At 41.1% G+C, this 18,833-nt stretch overlaps 1 protein-coding gene across 3 annotated transcripts in view; it reads left to right on the forward strand.

The window, feature by feature from the left end:
• TGFBR1 (transforming growth factor beta receptor 1) overlaps positions 1-18,833 on the forward strand; it is a 73,213-nt gene that overhangs the window by 30,621 nt on the left and 23,759 nt on the right. The window contains exons 3-5 of one of the 3 annotated variants that reach the window (XM_051843628.3): positions 2,194-2,436; positions 9,722-9,952; positions 18,585-18,752. In XM_051843628.3, the coding sequence (XP_051699588.1) occupies positions 2,194-2,436; positions 9,722-9,952; positions 18,585-18,752 (642 nt within the window). The remainder of the gene's footprint in view (positions 1-2,193; positions 2,437-9,721; positions 9,953-18,584; positions 18,753-18,833) is intronic. The other 2 variants (XM_051843634.3, XM_051843640.3) reach the window with 2 other exon arrangements.

Below are 18,833 nucleotides of genomic sequence, written 5' to 3' on the forward strand. Positions count from 1 at the left end.
CCTGTCAGACTAATTTCTTTGTGACTTTTATGTAGGCATCTGCAGTAGAACATGGTAATTCCCCAGTTTCCCATTGCTATTGTTTGAGCTTGAAATATATGAGTAGAGATTTATAAAACGTAAAGAAGTCCCCTCCTTTCAACTGCTAAATACACAGAACTACTCATTTCCAGCTCCTGAATAGGCAAACAGCAAAAATTACAAATGAGAAGCAGCAGTGGTTCGAAAGAAGTGGACTGAACTGGGTACGTTAGAGTAGATGAGCTCTTGTGGACAGACTTGCTGCCTGTGAGGGAGGAACCTCCACCCAGGCCAAGGTCAGTTTCCAGCCTTTCACTGGGAAGGGAGAACATTTCACGGTTGTTAAAAATCACTTTCAGCTGAAAAGCTGTTGATGAATGTTTTAAAAAATGTATTCTTGAGAGTTAACAGTGGACTGGCTATTGTAATTTTATTGTCAAGCTTGAGAAATTGTGTTACAATTCAGAGAGAAAGACAGTTGGTGAACAAATTAAGAGAGGTAGAGGACAGATCTAGGGTACCCAATATGCTTATTTTTAAAAGTCCAGAAAAAAGGCATTAAGAACAGGCAGAAGAGAGGAGAGCAAGCAAAATTAGTGAAAATTAGTGTCAGTTTCAAGGCTTAAAAAAAATCTTAAAAGCATTTAGCATGTGTAAACACCAGTTACCTATAAAAGGAAAAAAGTTCAGATTTTCTGCTGCCTTAAAAGAAGGGAAGTAGAATTGTCACTCAAAATTCTTGAAGTAAACCGGGATTTTATATGCTAAGGCATCTGCTATCCTTAGATAACTCTTTCAGTACACACTCATATACTTTTCCTAAAGGAAATTACTAGAAACAGGATTCTATATGAAAGGAAATCAATCCAAATGAAGATGTAAGGAATGGGAGAAATATGATATGAAAAAAATATGGATGAGTAGTGAACTAGTAAGGCTCAAAATGAATGTCAAAATAATTGTAATTAATGTGGTTTCTGAAACAATACAAAATGTTATCTATTAAGAGATTATAGGAAAATAAATGATTTGGAATTAAAAAGTTTAGTTGGCTATAGTAGACTGTAAAGTATGCAAACTGTTTAAAAAAAAGATAATATATTGCCTGGAAAAAAATTGGAGGTACAAGGGGATTCTTAAAAACGTCATTAGAAATGCATATTTTTTTTAAAGATTTATTTATTTATTTATTTGACAGGTAGAGTTACAGACAGTGAGAGAGAGCGAGACAGAGAGTAAGGTCTTACATCTGATGGTTCACCCCACAAATGGCCGCAACGGCTGATCCAAAACCAGGAGCCAGGTGCCTCTTCCTGGTTTCCCACGCGGGTGCAGGGGCCCAAGCACTTGGGCCATCCTCCTGCTTTCCCGGGCCACAGCAGAGAGCTGGACTGGAAGAGGAGCAACCGGGACCAGAACCCGGTGCCCATATGGGATGCCAGCGCTGCAGGTGGAGGATTAACCTAGTGTGCCTCGGCGCCAGCCCCTAGAAATGCATGTTTTGAAAAACTATGCATGGACTTCAAAATTTTTCACAACAAAATAAACATGTCTTCTACTTATTATGTTTTTCCACTAACTTTTGAAGTCCCCTCGTATATATATTAAAATATGAGTTGTTTGGGGTGGTGAGGCTGTAGTGTTTTTTTACTTTTTCCTTATTTTTTTTGTGTGTGTATGTATATATGTGTGTACGTATGTGTGTGTGTGTGTGTGTATATATATATACATACATATATATAGAGAGAGTGAGGAATATAATATACCTTGCTATAAGCCATGCAATAAGAAGACATGCTAAAAGTACTTTAAAAAAAAAAAAAAACACTTTTAAGAAGACAATTTTGGGAATTGTTCCTGATTTTGGTTCCTTTATTTGTGTCCTGAAATGAAAAATGCAGAGGTTCTAGGATGTGGGTGGTAGCTAGGTAGCCTTGTGATTCAGATGATGGCTGTGAATACAAGAAAGTATGAGGGTGCTGACTGAGCTGGTGATGGTGAGGAGGGCTAATGGAAGAGGACTGAGTGATCCTCTTGTTCTGGATTTGAGTCCTGTGAGTTGCTCTGTGACTAAGTGGTGGCAGGGACCAACTGTGGGAGATGTGGAGGATTAGGAAAATGTGGGTGCCACCTACAGTGTTTTTGTTGTTGTTTATGTTTATTTCATTTGAGGCCCTTTTTCAGTAAAGCAGTCACCTGGCCTTGGTCCTGTCGAACTAGCAGCTGTCATTGCTGGACCAGTCTGCTTCGTCTGCATCTCACTCATGTTGATGGTCTATATCTGCCATAACCGCACGGTCATTCACCACCGGGTGCCAAATGAGGAGGATCCTTCATTAGATCGCCCTTTTATTTCAGAGGGCACCACGTTAAAAGATTTAATTTATGATATGACAACATCGGGTTCGGGATCAGGTAATGTAATTGTTTCTCCTTTTTCCTACGAAGTTTTTTAAGAATTAACTATGATATTGATTTTATTAGTTGGCTAAGCCAATGACTTAGTTTCCTAAAAACTTATTCTGGGTTTGAAACTTATGAAGATCTTTAGGTTTGGTCAGCATCTGGCTGTGACTGGGTTAGTATAGAGGACTCGGAAATTATTTCCGTCGAAATAAGTCAGTAAGTCAGCTCCGTAGTTGAATACATTTTAAAGCATTCTCACATAAGAAGTTTCATTTGCTCCTCATGACTGAATGAGGTAGAAAGTATAAGGACAGTTATTCTCATCAATGGAAGAGGGTTAAGTTCATAGATGTTTGAATGATCTGCAGCTACCCAGGATTATTTAGCAGCTTTATTTGTGTATTTAAAAGCAGGCATGAAAGAAATATGTTTGGAATTGGGGAGATTATTGCTTTTTTGACACTGTAAAATTGCCATCTTTAGCTGAGGCCTGATTTTTCATTAAACTAATTAATTCTTAGTCATTTTCTCACTTCAGAAAAGTCTGACCACTTTAGTACAGCCCTGTGTGTCCATAGCCCCTGTGATGTTTGCTTTTCTCAGTTCTGTTTGTTAATTTTTGTGAGATAAGTGATAGATAATTCCCCTTGCTAAGATGGATTTTGAGAAAGCAGTGCTTCGTTTTTAAGCCAAAGGGAAATACCTTTTTTATTTATTTATTGCATGTGATTTAGAGGGATATTAAGAAGGGAACATCCCATCCCTTAGAATTTTGGAATTTGATTCTTGGCTGTGAATCTAGATTCCAGTGCATGCTTTGTCACTGATTGGTTTTGAGTCTTTGCTTAAACCGTATTACCTCTTTTGGCTTCAGCTTCCTCATCACAAATAAAAAGCAAACACTGTTGATAATAATACTGAAGAGTGGTTTGTTAGGACTTCTAAATGAAATGTAGTATCTTTTGAAAAGTCTAAATCATCTGATGGCCAAATTGATGAATAAGGTGAAGATTAAAAAACATAAATGATGAAAACTTCAGGGAATATTAAAGAAACGTTAAAGCCAAAGTTATGACTGGGAAGTCATAGCTCCAAAGCAAAAAGTCACATCTAATGATACAGAAAGTTCATGTAATGAGAAATGTCTGAAATGCCCATCATTGAGTATGTATATCTGTTCATTGTATTCAGTATGAGGAAACTGATTCCATGACCTGAAGTCTGTAAACTAGTCTTGTGTATTCTGTGAGTCAGTCCTTCTATGGTCACCGTGAAACATATAGAATTGCACTGGAGCTGAGGTCTCTTAAGTCAACCATGGGGACTTCTGAAGCAATTGTGGGAGGGAGATAGTAGGCTGAAATGGAGCAGCCTTAGTACTGAAGATGTGATAGGCTGAAATGGAGCAGCCTTAGTACTGAAGATGTGACAGAGTTGGGGCAGGAGTGGTGGATAGAGGTGGTTTCTGGGCTTTCCCCATTGAGTCTCAGTTGATTCAGATGGTTCCTACAGAAAATTTCACTCCTTCTAGAAGTTATCCTGGTGCAAAACTATAATAAACAAAAGCCAAAGTCCTAGAAATGCAGATTGACTACAGATCATTTGGAATTAATCCCTTTGATCTACTTGCCTACACTCAGGGAAATCAAAGCAGCTCATAGCCCTCAGTGCAGTGGTATGGATTGTACTTCAAAGGGAACCAGTGGACCTAAACAATGAAAAGGAATTGCTATGTGGGTGGTGCTTGTTTTCTGAATAAGGTATGTGTTTACTTTGTAAAGTGTAAACATGAAATACAGAATGGAAATACTTTTCCATTTTTCATATATTTCTAGATCCATCAAGAATTGCAGCTCTCTATTGTCTGAAAATTCTTCCTGCTTTTATGCCTTACCCTGCAAAAACTTATCTGTATCATTTGCCAGGTCTGTGGCTTTGTGTCACTGATGTCTCATGCTTGAGTTATTTCATCTTTAAAATGAAAGTAATGGGGGGCTGGTGTAGTGACATGGCAGATTAAGCCACCACCTGCAACACGAGCATCCCATATGAGCACCAGTTTAAGTCCTGGCTTGTTCCACTTCTGATCCAACTCCCTGCTCATGTACCTGGGCAAGCTGCAGCAGATGGCCCAAGTGCTTGGGCCCCTGTACCCATGTGGGAGAGAGACCTGAATGAAGCTCCTGGCCCAACCCTGGTTGTTGGCAGCCATTTGGGAGCAAACCAGCAGATGGAAGATACCTCTCTCCTTCCCTCCTTCTCTCCCCCTCCCTCCTATCCTCCCTCTCGCTCTGTAACTCTGCCTTTCAGATAAATAAATCTTTTAAAAGAAAAATGAAAGTGATGAGCCCTATTCTGTGCAACTCAGTGAATTGCTATGAAATTCAAATGAGAAAATGTTTGCCTGAATCCTTGGTAAATGGTAAATTTGTGTCTAGATGTCAATTGTTAACTCTTTAATTAAAAGCATATTTGGAAGAAAACTTGGACATGCAACATCAATTATCAATTTGTTGTATTGTAATAAAAGCCTGGTTTAGGATCTTCTTTCCCTGTGTACAGAATTCTTTCTTAACTTATCCAGGCAGAAGCTATCTTCTGTTGAATGATAGTAGAAAATGCCAGCTGTTTCCCTTCTATTTTATTATAAAGTTTATGACTAAGGAAGACATCTGTTCATAATACCATATTTAGTTCTTTTACTCATTGAGGAAAACTAAACCTGAGCATTTCATGGTTTGGATTGCATGTTTATTTCACAGTAACATGGGATATCTGAAGGAAGGTACTCCCTCTGCCTCTCAAAGGCTATATGAGAACTGCAGGGAAGACTGTGAAGGGCTGTGTCCTAATAGCTCCAGCCTTGAAGATAGCCCAATCCCTATTCATTAATTTGAGTCACAGGCTGTGCATGTGAAACCCAGTTCAGCTGTGATTGGATTGTAAGATGTATGTGAGCATGTACATGTGCATATGTGTCAGGTTTTGAAACAGTGAGTCTGTTAGTATGCCAGTGCATACTTAGGATCTCTTGGAATATGTACATCTTGTTCAGGTCTTATTTCCATTGTTTTCTGCATGTGAAGGAGCTGGGACCCTGTTTTGCTATTGAAGCTTCCTCTCAAGCACTTTTGAAGGCAGAGAACAGTAAAGCAAGAGAATATAGATTTTTTTTGTCTTTAGAAGAAAATTGTTGCCTTTTAAAAATGCCCATGTATTCATGAGGGTTATAATAACCCACTATAGATAGCATGATGAAACCTAGATTCAGTTTTTAATTCTAATTCTGCATATAGAATCCAGTAGTGAAGGGAAATACAAAAACTCTTATCCTGTTAGCATTTTTTAAAAAAGAATTAACTTTAAAAGACAGAGTGACAGAGATGTCCTTCATCCACTGATTCACTTACCAAATGCCTGTAACAGCCAGGACTGGGCCAAGCCAAAGCCAGGAACTAGGAACTCCATATAGGTAGAAGGGACTCAAGGACTTAAGCCATTACTTGCTGCCTCCCAGGGTACACAGCAGGAAGCTGAATGGGAAGTGGAGCAGGGACTCCCTCCAGGCTCTCAACAATGCAGCAGTGCCCACCCATGTTAGCCTTTCTTGACCATACTATTTACATGAGTCTGAAACCTGTAAGGCATTTTTAGACTCTGCGTCTGTGATGGCTTTTTCTTCTTTATCATTTTTTTTTTTTTTTTTTGACAGGCAGAGTGGACAGTGAGATAGAGAGAGAGAAAGGTCTTCCTTTTGCCGTTGGTTCACCCTCCAATGGCCGCCAAGGCTGGCGCACCACGCTGATGCGATGGCAGGAGCCAGGTACTTATCCTGGTCTCCCATGGGGTGCAGGGCCCAAATACTTGGGCCATCCTCCACTATACTCCCTGGCCACAGCAGAGAGCTAGCCTGGAAGAGGGGCAACCGGGACAGAATCTGGCGCCCTGATCGGGACTAGAACCCGGTGTGCCGGCGCCACAAGGCAGAGGATTAGCCTAGTGAGCCGCGGTGCCGGCCTTATCATTTGCTTTTATAACTTCCTTATTGGTCTCTTGAAATGAACTCTTTAGTATACTTTGTGTACATAGTGTGACCCTATACAAGACTTTAAGGAAATTTAATAAATTAATATCTTTACAAAGTGACATAAAGTTATTAGGAATTGATTGTTCATAGTGTGAAAGAGCTCCTTGATTTACATACAGATTTCTTACTGTTCTGTGTTTAGTAGTCACCTTATAAACATAAAAACAGTTGTTTATAATTAGACGACTAACAACTTTATGGGAGGTAGGAAGAGCAGAGCAAGGGAAGAAAAGACTCATTTGGAAATCTGAAAGATATAAAGAGAAGAGCTTCTGACTGCTTTAAAGACTTACCATTTTATAAGCACTTCACATCAGGGAACCAAAAAGAACAGATAGTTTCATTTACTGTCAATATGTTAATTTGATCTAATAAGCAAATCTGAGTATAGATTATAAATGACAAAAATTATGTACATAGATTGCATAAATAATTTCAAACATGATGTATACTGGTATTTTATTAGTGTCAATATAATTTAAATTTACAGTTTCTTAGTGAATGGGGGATATGATGCTAAGTGTTCCAAATTGAGTGTTTTAAATGTCATGGATATTTGTATTATGGCAATATTTAAAAAATATGTATTTTCTGAGTAAGAGAAGTTTTTATGCAAATTTTTTGCATTTATTTATTTACTTTTATAGAAAACTTTTATTTAATAAATATAAATTTTGAAAGTACAACTTTTGGATTATAGCAGTTCTTACCCCCATACCATTCTCCCACCCACAAATCTCCTACTCCTTTTCCCATCCCATTCTTCATTAAGATTCATTTTTAATTATCTTTATATACAGAAGATCAACTGTATACTAAGTAAAGATTTCAACAGTTTGCACCCACACAGACACTCAAAGTATAAAGTACTGTTTGAAGACTAGTTTTACTGTTAATTCTCATAGTACAACACATTAAGGACAGAGGTCCTGCATGGGGAGCAAGTGCACAGTGACTCCTGTTGTTGATTTAACAATTGACACTTTTATTTATGATATCAGTAATCATCCGAGACTCTTGTCATGAGCTGCCAAGGCTGTGGAAGCCTCTTGAGTCCACAGACTCTGACATTATTTAGTCAAGGCCATAATCAAAGTGGAAGTTCTTTCCTCCCTTCAGAGAAAGGTACCTCCTTCTTTGATGACCCCTTATTTCCACCAGGATCTCACTCACAGAGATCTTTCATGTAGGTCATTTTTTGCCTCAGTGTCTTGGCTTTCCATGCCTGAAATACTCTCATGGGCTTTATAGCCAGATGCGAATACCTTAAGGGCTGATTCTGAGGCCAGAGTGCTGCGTAGAGCATTTGTCATTCTATGAGTCTGCTGTGTATCCCACTTCCCATGTTGGGTAGCTCTCTCCTTTTTAATTCCATCTATTGTTATTAGCAGACACTGGTCTTATTTATGTGGTCCCTTTGACACTTAATCCTATCTTTATGATCAGTTATAAACTTAAACTGATCACTTTAACTAGTAAGATGGCATTGGTACCTGCCAACTTAATGGAATTTGGAGTTCCATGGCACGTTTTTAGCTTTACCCTTTGGGTAAAGTCCGAGGGAGTGTGTGCCAAACTGCACATCTCCTCCCTCTCTTATTCCCACTCTTATTTTTAACAGGGATAAATTTTCACTTGGATTTAAACTCCTAAAGATAATTTTGTTAAGTCTTAAAGAGTTCAACCAATGGTATTAAGTAGAAAAATAAAATCCTAAAAAAAATAAAATAGTAAGCAGTTCCTCAACAATTAGGACAAGGGCTGATCAATTCATTGCTTCTCATAGTGTCAGTTTCACTTCTACAGGTTTCCTTTTAGGTACTCAATTATTGTCACAGATCAGGGAGAACATATGATATTTGTCCCTTTGGGACTGGCTTATTTCACTCAGCATGACGTTTTCCAGATTCCTCCATTTTGTTGCAAATGACCAGATTCTATGTAATATTACATGGAATACATATTCCATAATTTCTTTATCTAGTCTTCTGTGATGGGTATTTGGGTTGATTCCATGTCTTAGCTATTGTGAATTGAGCTGCAATAAGCATTGAGGTGCAGACAGCTCTTTTATTTGCCAATTTAATTTCCCTTGGGTAAATTCCAAGGAGTGGGGTGTCTGGGTCATGTGACAGGGCTATATTCAGATTTCTGAGGTATCTCCAAACTGTCTTCCACAGTGGCTTTACCAGTTTGCATTCCCACCAACAGTGGATCAGTGTGCCTTTTCCCCCACATCCTCACCAGCATCTGTTGTTTGTTGATTTCTGTACATAAGCCATTCTAACCTGAGTGAGGTGAAACCTCATTGTGGTTTTGATTTGCATTTCCCTGATGGCTAGTGATGCTGAACATTTTTTCATGTGTCCTTTGGCCGTTTGGATTTCCTCTTTTGAAAAATTTCTGTTTAGGTCCTTAGCCCATCGTAACAGAAGTTTAATTAGTGAAAAAACACAGATATTACATTACTTGGTGTAGTTCTTCAAGATACCAATATTACCTAGATAGCCAATTCCTAGCAAGTAAATTGCTTGCAAGGTTTTGTAATAATTTTTACTGATTTATTAAAAGTTAGGCCAGAATTTGCTTACATTTCTTGTGTTCACATCCTTTTGTCTTCTTATAAGTAAAACCATTATCAGATTCATCTTCCTAAATTAAGATTTTAAAAATTACCCCACCCCCATTCATGTTTTTTTTTTTCCAGAAATTTTTTAATTCTTCCTCTACCCGCAGCCTCGTGGGTTATCTTGAACCTGGCATTCAGTGCTCTTCATCGTGTGGTGACAGCTCTCTTCTACTGCTTTGCCATATACATCCTTTCTGATTATCCAAGCTGCTTCCCAAAACGTGTAGCATTCATTTTCTTCTGCCTTGGCTTGCGTGTTCCTAACTAAGCACCCTTCTTCCTTCTTCCCTTTGGTCATGCTGCTTCTGGATAAGACAGTTGAGATTCAGCTTACTTTACAAAGCCTATCTTGATTCACTAGGCAGGAGTTTTGGTTTCTTTTATTGTGTTTATTTTCCTCTCTTCTCATAAATTACCCTTTTCAGCCATAGTTTATATCTCCAGTGAGACTGTAAGTTCTTTACAGATCGGGCGTGAGGAGCAGTGTCAGTCTGGATCACTTGGGAGTGCCGATCATGGCGCAGGAAGCGTAATTTCATGGATGGTTTATGTTGAATGCTGTTTGTTTTTGCCCTTAGGTTTACCATTGCTTGTTCAGAGAACAATTGCAAGGACTATTGTGTTACAAGAAAGCATTGGCAAAGGTCGATTTGGAGAAGTTTGGCGAGGGAAGTGGCGGGGAGAGGAAGTGGCTGTGAAGATTTTCTCCTCCAGGGAGGAGCGCTCCTGGTTCCGGGAAGCAGAGATTTACCAGACCGTAATGTTACGCCATGAGAACATCCTGGGGTTCATTGCAGCGGATAATAAAGGTTGGTAAAACTGGCTCCTTTTGCTAGCAAAATCTATATAAGGCTTTATTATGGACAAAATAAATAATAAACTAAATAAATGAATGGTTGATGAGAAATGAGTGTTTGTTATATGTATGGGATACATTAAGTCATTGGGACACTAAGTTTAAATTGTATTAAAAACTTGGAAACATGGAGCAGGTGCTGTGGCACAGTAGGTTAAAGCCCTGGCCTGAAGCGCCGGCATCCCATATGGGCACCGGTTTGAGACCGGCTGCTCCTCTTCCGATCCAGCTCTCTGCTATGGCCTGGGAAAGCAGTAGAAGATGGCCCAAGTCCTTGGGCCCCTGCACCCACGTGGGAGACCCAGAAGAACCTCCTGACTCCTGGCTCCTGGCTTTGGATCGGCGCAGCTCCAGCTGTTGCAGCCATCTGGGGAGTGAACCAGAGGAAGACCTCTCTCTAACTCTGTCTTTCAAATAAATAAATCTAAAAAAAAAAAAAAAAAAAATACAGCTCTTCCTGTAAGCGGCCTTAGGTGACCTGCGAAAATGGTTCACTACTCACTGGACCCAGAAAACCCCACAAAATCATGCAAATCAAGAGGCTCAAATCTTCGCGTTTACTTTAAGAACACTCGAGAAACTGCCCAGGCCATCAAGGGTATGCATATCCGAAAAACCACCAAATACCTGAAAGACGTCACATTAAAGAAGCAGTGTGTGCCATTCCGTCGGTACAATGGTGGAGTTGGTAGATGTGCCCAGGCCAAGCAGTGGGGTTGGACCCAGGGTTGTTGGCCCAGAAAAAGTGCCGAGTTTCTGCTGCACATGCTTAAAAATGCAGAGTAATGCTGAGCTGAAGGGTTTGGATGTAGATTCTCTGGTCATTGAGCACATCCAGGTGAACAAGGCCCCCAAGATGCGCCGCCGGACCTACAGAGCCCACGGCCGGATCAACCCTACATGAGCTCCCCGTGCCACATTGAGATGATCCTCACTGAGAAGGAACAGATTGTTCCTAAGCCAGAAGAGGAGGTGGCACAGAAGAAAAAGATATCCCAGAAGAAACTAAAGAAGCAAAAACTTATGGCTCGGGAATAAACTCAGTATAAAATAAGTACGAATTAAAAGAAAAAAAAAATACAACTTGGAAACAGCAACTTTTTAAAAAAATATTTATTTTATTTATTTGAAAGAGTTAGAGGGAGAAGTAGAGACAGAGCGAGAGAAAGGTCTTCTGTCTGCTGGTTCACTCCCCAGATGTCCACAAGGGAGCCAGGAGCTTCTTCCAGGTCTCCCACGTGGGTACAAGGGCCCAAGGACTTGGGCCAACCTTTGCTGTTTTCCCAGGTACATTAGTGGGGAGCTGGATCAGAAGTGGAGCAGCTGAGACTCGAACCAGTGCCCATAGGGGATGCTGGTGCTGTAGGTTGGGGCCTTAACCCACTTCGCCACAGCACCGGCCTTGGAAACAGAAACTTCTTAAAGATTTTCTTGACTTGGGATGTGTTCCTAAATACCTAATTGCTTTATGGAAGCAAAAGAACTATTTTTTAAAAAAGATCTGTTTATTTATTTGAAAGAGCCACACAGAGAGAGGAGGAGAGGCAGAGAGAGAAAGAGAGATCTTCCATCTGCTGGTTCATTCCCCAATTGGCCGCAACTGCCAGAGCTGCGCCAATTCGAAGCCAGGAGCTTCCTCTGGGTCTCCCACATGGGTGCAGGGGTCCAAGGACTTGGGCCATCTTCCACTGCTTTCCCAGGCCACAGCAGAGAGCTGGATCAGAAGTGGAGTAGCCGGGACTCCAACTGGTGCCCATATGGGATTCTAGCACTGCAGGCGGTGGCTTTACCCACTACACCACAGCACCAGCCCCAAATGAAGTATTTTTAAAGCCCTGTAGTTTAATTATTTTGTTTCTGGACAGTTATTGGATACAGTAATAATATAAAAAATGTGTAAAAACCTTGGTTGCTCAAATTCTGAGGCAGGATGAAGCTGATAATTGTTTCCTTTTAGTCTCTTCCTGATGAGTAGTGCATTTCAGCATACACTGATGACCTTACTGATGGAGACAGCAAAAATGACTTTTCAGTGTATTCCATCTTCTGAGTTGCCAGAGGCTCAATGGTTTAAGTAACCCATAGGGAAGTGGTTTCTCCCAAACCACCTTGCTGGAGATCACCATGTGGACCTGTCCTTGCCCGGGGCACAGCATCGAATAAGTAGCCACAGTGAGCAGTGGCCTCTGGCTTCTTTCTACCCACTTTCTTGACTTCAGTTGGCACCTCCGTGTCACAATTCCTAATTTTTATTTTTTATTTATTTATTTTTTTTTTATATCTTTTATTTAATGAATATAAATTTCCAAAGTACGTCTCATGGGTTACAATGGCTTTCCCCCCCATACCGTCCCTCCCACCCACCACCCTCCCCTTTCCCACTCCCTCTCCCCTTCCATTCACATCAAGATTCATTTTCGATTATCTTAGTATACAGAAGATCAGCTTAGTATACCTTAAGTAAGGATTTCAACAGTTTGTTCCCACACAGAAACATAAAGTGAAAAATAATAGATGATTTTTTTTTAAATGATGATGAAATCAGATCAGACCTATTGTCATGTTTAATCCCAGTGAGAGTCAAGTTGGGAGTTGATAGTTTCTTTTTTTTTTCTTTTTTTTTTTTTTTAACAGAAGATCAGTTTAGTGTACATTAAGTAAAGATTTCAACAGTTTGCACCCCCATAGAAACACAAAGTGAAATATACTGTTTGAGTACTCGTTATAGCATTAAGCCTCAGTGTACAGCACATTAAGGACAGAGATCCTACATGAGGAGTAAGTGCACAGTGACTCCTGTTGTTGACTTTACAAATTGACACTCCTGTTTATGGCATCAGTAATCTCCGTATGCACCAGTCATGAGTTTCCAAGGCTATGGAAGCCCCTTGAGTTCTCCGACTCTTATCTAAAGATTGATTTATTTGAAAGGCAGAGTGACTCAAGAGTGGGAGAGACAAAGAGAAGAGAGAGATCTTTCCATTCATTGGTTGACTCCCTAAATGCCCACAGTAGCCGGGCTGGGCCAGCCAATGGATGAAGGCCGCAAGTCTTACTTGGCAGGCTGTGGCAGAGGCTTGGATCACAACTCAGCTCCCACCATCCTCACCCTGAATCAAATGGGTTTTCTCTCTTTCCCATTAAAAATAAAAAGTGCTGTCATTATCTTTTTATAGATTGGCCAGACTTTTAGTCCTCTTTCTTCCCTTTTCTCCCCTTCCATTATCTTTAGCGAAATTTATTTCTTCAAAATATTAACAGCATGCAATCTCAGTTGATGATTATGGGTGATTTTTATGATATTCTTTTTGCTTCTCTGTATTTTCAAATTTTGTACAACAAATATATATTGCCTGTTTTTTAAGTTTTTATTTGTAGCAAATTTCTAATTTATAGAAAAGTAGGGAATAATGCAGTGAGGCCTGATCATCCAGCTGTAGCAGTTTATCAGTCCATGCCAATTGTAGCTGACCTTATATCACCTACTGTGCCTCAACCAAATTATTTGCAGCCATCTCAGATAACGTACCTTTTCACCCCTAAGAATTTTGATTTTGTATATTTATTTTTTAAAAGATTTATTTATTCATTCATTTATTTGAGAAGCAGAGTTACAAAGAGTGGGAGAGATGGAGAGAGATCGTCCATCTGCTGATTCACTCCCTAAATGGCTGCAGCATTGGAGCTGGGCTGATCCAAAGCCAGGAGCTTCTTCTGGGTCTCCCATGCGGACGCAGGGGCCCAGGGACTTGGGCCATCTTCCACTTCTTTGCCAGTGCTGCAAGCCACGACTTAACCCCTTGCACCACAGTTCTGGCCCCTCCTATTTCTTTTTTAACAATTTTGTTTATTCAAGGGAGTCCACACATTTCATTTGGTTGATATTTTTCATACATCCCTTACAGTTTTAGGTTCCCCTCCCAACTTACTTTCTTCTTGCAGTGCTTTGAGGAAACTATATTGTTTGCATAAGGCCTATCATATTCTAGATTCTGCTGTTTGAGCTCCTGAAGTGTCTCTGAACTTGTTGCTCCATGTTTCTGAAAACTAGTAGTTAGATTTAAAGGCTGAATCTGATGTAAATGTTATTGCTTTCCCCAAGATACATCCTACATATATTATATGCTTGTCATTGCATCACATGAGGAGACATAAAATGTTTGAATGTGATGGGGCAGTGATGTATGCAGGCATCAGTTATCAGTGGCTACCGGCAATCCAATGTTACTTAATTTAAAAACAAGACAAATACACACACTTGAAAGCACTAATTCTAGTCTGACCAAATCCTAGGTTCTCATTTTCTTCTCCTTTGACACTAGGTAACCTTTCCCCCAAATTTTAACAAAACCTTCCTCTCTTGTTCTGTGACCTTAGGCTTTATTTATTCTTACTACTTAATAGTTGTCTGGTTTTCTTAAACTCTTAGTCTCCCTGCTGTTTCATTTGAGATTCTAACTGTAAAAAACGTAATTGCTCCCTTAAAGAACTTACCCATATTTGTGATTTCAAACTCCACCATGGTGGTGATTCTGAAGTCTCCATCTTGAAGCTTAAATTTCACCCAGAGCCTGTTTTTTTTTTTTAGAAGAAAGTATTTTTTTAAAAGATTTATTTATTTATTTGAAAGTCAGAGTTACACGGAGAGAGGAGAGGCAGAGAGAGAGAGAGAAAGAGAGAGAGGTCTTCTATCCGCTGGTTCACTCCCCAATTGGCTGCAATGGCCAGAGCTGTGCCAGTCTGAAGCCAGGAGCCAGGAACTTCTTCCTGGTCTCTCACATGGGTGCAGGGGCCCAAGCACTTGGGCCATCTCCTACTGCTTTCCCAGGCCATAGCAGAGAGCCGGATCAGAAGTGGAGCAGCCAGGACTTGAACCGGCGCCCATGTGAGATGCCAGCACTTCAGGCCAGGGCGTTAACCCGCTGCACCCACAGCCCGTTTTAAGCATGTTCCAAGTTGCAAGCGCGCTGCTACTGTGCTCTGAACGTTCCTTTCCCATTTGTTCAAGCAGCAGCCAAGCTGGTGCTGTCATCTGGTGGTCACTGTGGGAACTAGCTGCCTCTGTTGGTTCTTCTGTACCCCTTCTTTCTCATTTCAGGGATTAATGGACTTTGTGTAGAACCCAACCTTCCACCTCTGTTACCTTTTTATTTATCTTTATCTTCCTGGTTTAGTTAAGTCCATTTCAGACATGGCCTCATAACTTTCCTTCTTCCTCCCTGGTCTATCACCTCAGAAAATGTTTTTTCCATCTGCCTGTGTTCCTTTTCATCTCTGTGTTTGTGAGCCTTTTAAAGTTTAGTCATGATTAATAGGCATTCAGATAACCTATTGACATACTTATATCAAGGAAAAGAAGAGGTGCAAATTTGGACAGAGCTAGGTTATAAAGAACAAGTTAGGCCGGCACCACAGCTCACTAGGCTAATCCTCCGCCTGTGGTGCCGGCACCCCGGGTTCTAGTCCCAGTTGGGGTGCCGGATTCTGTCCCGGTTGCTCCTCTTCCAGTCCAGCTCTCTGCTGTGGCCCGGGAGGGCAGTGGAGGATGGCCCAAGTCCTTGGACCCTGCACCCACATGGGAGACCAGGAGAAGCACCTGGCTTCTGGCTTCTGGCTTCAGATTGGTGCAGCGCGCCGGCCACAGCAGCCATTTGGGAGGTGAACCAACGGCAAAGGAAGACCTTTCTCTCTCTCTCACTGTCCACTCTGCCTGTCAAAAAAAAAAAAACAAAAAAAAAACAAAAAAAAAAAACAAGTTAATAACTGGTATCACAAGTCTTTTTTTTTTTTTATTTAGTAAATATAAATTTCCAAAGTACAGTTTATGGATTACAATGGCTTCCCCCCCCACCCATAATTTCCCTCCTACTCGCACCCCTCCCATCTCCCGCTCCCTCTCCCATTCCATTCACATCAAGATTCATTTTCATATATACAGAAGATCAATTTAGTATATATTAAGTAAAGATTTCATCAGTTTGCACCCACACAGAAACACAAAGTGTAAAATACTGTTGCAGTACTAGTTATAAATTACTTCACATTGGACAACACATTAAGGACAGATCCCACATGAGAAGTAAGTACACAGTGACTCCTGTTGTTGACTTAACAATTTGACACTCTTGTTTATGGCGTCAGTAATCTCCCTAGGCTCTAGTCATGAGTTGCCAAGGCTATGGAAGCCTTTTGAGTTCGCCGACTTCGATCTTATTCCAACAGGGTCAAAGTGGAAGTTCTCTCCTCCCTTCAGAGAAAGGTACCTCCTTCTTTGATGGCCCCGTTCTTTTCACTGGGATCTCACTTGCAGAGATCTTTCATTTAGGTCTTCTTTTTTTTGGTATCACAAGTCTTACAGACAGTTCCCATCTCCCTCCTTAATCTCAACTAGGTAGAGTAACTTTTCTCCAACTAACAACTTTGAAATTTAAGAAATGTTGTCTTGTTTTTTTCTTTGGTTTTACAACTAGTAGGGAAGAAAGCAACATATTTTTAAAGTTCTCATGTGCTAGGCTCTGTACTGGCTGCTTTTTTAAAATTTTTTTTTTATTTGACAGAGTTATAGACAGTGAGAGAGAAAGAGAGAGAGAAAGGTCTTCCTTCCATTGGTTCACTCCCCAAATGGCCACTACGCTGGCGCTGCACTGATCCACAGCCAGGAGCCAGTGCTTCTTCCTGGTCTCCCATGCGGATGCAGGGGCTCAAGCACTTGGGCCATCCTCCACTGCCCTCCCGGGCCACAGCAGAGAGCTGGACTGGAAGAGGAACAACCAGGACTAGAACCCGACAACCATATGGGATGCCAGCGCCGCAGGCAGAGAATTAACCAAGTGAGCCACGGTGCCGGCCCCCTGTATTCTGTTTAAATCTTAATGATTTTACAAAGTAAAATATGCTTGTATAAAAGAAGGAACAGAGATTCATTGGTTCAGAAACTTGTCTGAGGTCACTTAACCAGTCACAGCCAGATGCTGGAATCCAGCCCACTCAGCACGACGCAGGTGTGCATCTTGTACTGAATTGCTGTCTCAAAGCTGCAGCTTTCTTTTTTTCATGTTTTAATTAAACACACACACTTTTCTGGAAGTTTAGGTTAAATAGGCTTTTGTGGATCAGTCCGGTGTAGGAGCTTAACCAGTATCTATGCTATTGATTTTTCCTGTGAGAAAGAACATTTCATGTGTCAGTTTACAAAGGAACTTGTAGAACCCATGTTGCTAGTTGTCTAAGTTGAAAATCACCTTTTGTAAAACTGGGTTTGAACTCAGTTTTTCCAGCTTTTTCCCTCCTTTCATTTCACTTCCCATCTCAGCTTCCCTATGTGTCAGAGGTACCACTATTTTTATCTTTATAAGTTAGCAGCCATGGGATCATAATCATCTTGTCTGGCATCTTTGTGAGCTGTACACAGTCTGTCACCAGACTGTGTCATTTCTCACAGAAGCTGGCTTCTAGTTGCTTCTAGTTTTGTCCCACACTGTTCAGTTTCCACTGTGCTCACACTAGGCCCCAGGTGATTCTCATTTCCCTCCCTGTTACACTCCCTTTTCCTTCTTTCCTTCCAGAAATAACCACTGGACACCTGTCCTGACCCAGGCATTCTTCTGAGCACCTGAGTCCCAGTCTGGTACTATTTGTGTAAAATCAAGAAAGTCCTCAACTTTGAACTATAAATCTATATTTGCCTTATCTTGAGAGTAGAGGGCTTACTCTGAGGCTAAAAAGGTGTGAAGGGGCCGGTGCCATAGCTCACTAGGCTAATCCTCCACCTGCGGCGCCGGCACCCTGGGTTCTAGTCCCGGTTGGGGCACCGGATTCTGTCCTGGTTTCTCCTCTTCCAGTCCAGCTCTCTGCTGTGGCCTGGGAAGGCAGTGGAGGATGGCCCAAGTGCTTGGGACCTGCACCCCATGGGAGATCTGGAAGAAGCTCCTGGCTCCTGGCTTTGGATTGGCGCAGCGCGCCAGCCGTAGTGACCATTTGGGGGGTGAACCAACGGAAGGAAGACCTATCTCTCTCTCTTACTGTGTAACTCTGCCTGTCAAAATAAAAACAAACAAACAAACAAAAAAGGCTGTGAATGTAAAAGATGGGTAAGATGGGTAGGTATTGTGGTACAGTGGGTTAAGCTGCCTGTGGTGCCTGCTTCCCATATTGGAGTGTTAGTTCAAGTCCTGACACCTCTACTTCTGATCCAGCTTCCTGCTACTGCAGTCTGGGAGGCAGTGGATGATGGCTCAAGTGCTTGGGTCCCTGGAACCCACAGAGGAGAACCCAGGTGGAGTTCCTGGCTCCTGGCTTCAATCTGTCACAGCCCTAACTGTTGGAGTCATTTGGAAAGTGAACCAGCAGATGGATGATCTTACTCTGCCTTTCAAGTAGATAAAATTAAATGAATAAGTGTCTTTTAAAAATTAAACATAAGACAAACTGAATATATAAGGAAATGTGAAGGAAATGCATACAGACTTAAGGTGGCATCCTTTTGCAGCTGTGTGGTTTAGGATTGAGAGTAAAAACTGAGTTGAATAAATGAGTCATAAATGTTCTACAGCCCGTCTGAAGCATTATTGTTGTTTTCTTTGCAGATAATGGCACATGGACTCAGCTGTGGTTGGTGTCGGATTACCATGAGCATGGGTCCCTTTTTGATTACTTGAACAGATACACAGTGACCGTGGAGGGCATGATCAAACTTGCTCTGTCTACAGCCAGTGGTCTTGCCCATCTTCACATGGAGATTGTTGGTACCCAAGGTAACTCTTCAGGCAGTTTTATTTTTTAAGCTTTAAATTCTCATGGGTCCAGTATCTGTTCACACTTAGAAGTCAGCCCAA

Source organism: Oryctolagus cuniculus, chromosome 1 (assembly GCF_051225735.1).
Source record: "Oryctolagus cuniculus isolate XC-2025 breed Fujian yellow rabbit chromosome 1, ASM5122573v1, whole genome shotgun sequence".
NCBI classification, from domain to species: domain Eukaryota; kingdom Metazoa; phylum Chordata; class Mammalia; order Lagomorpha; family Leporidae; genus Oryctolagus; species Oryctolagus cuniculus.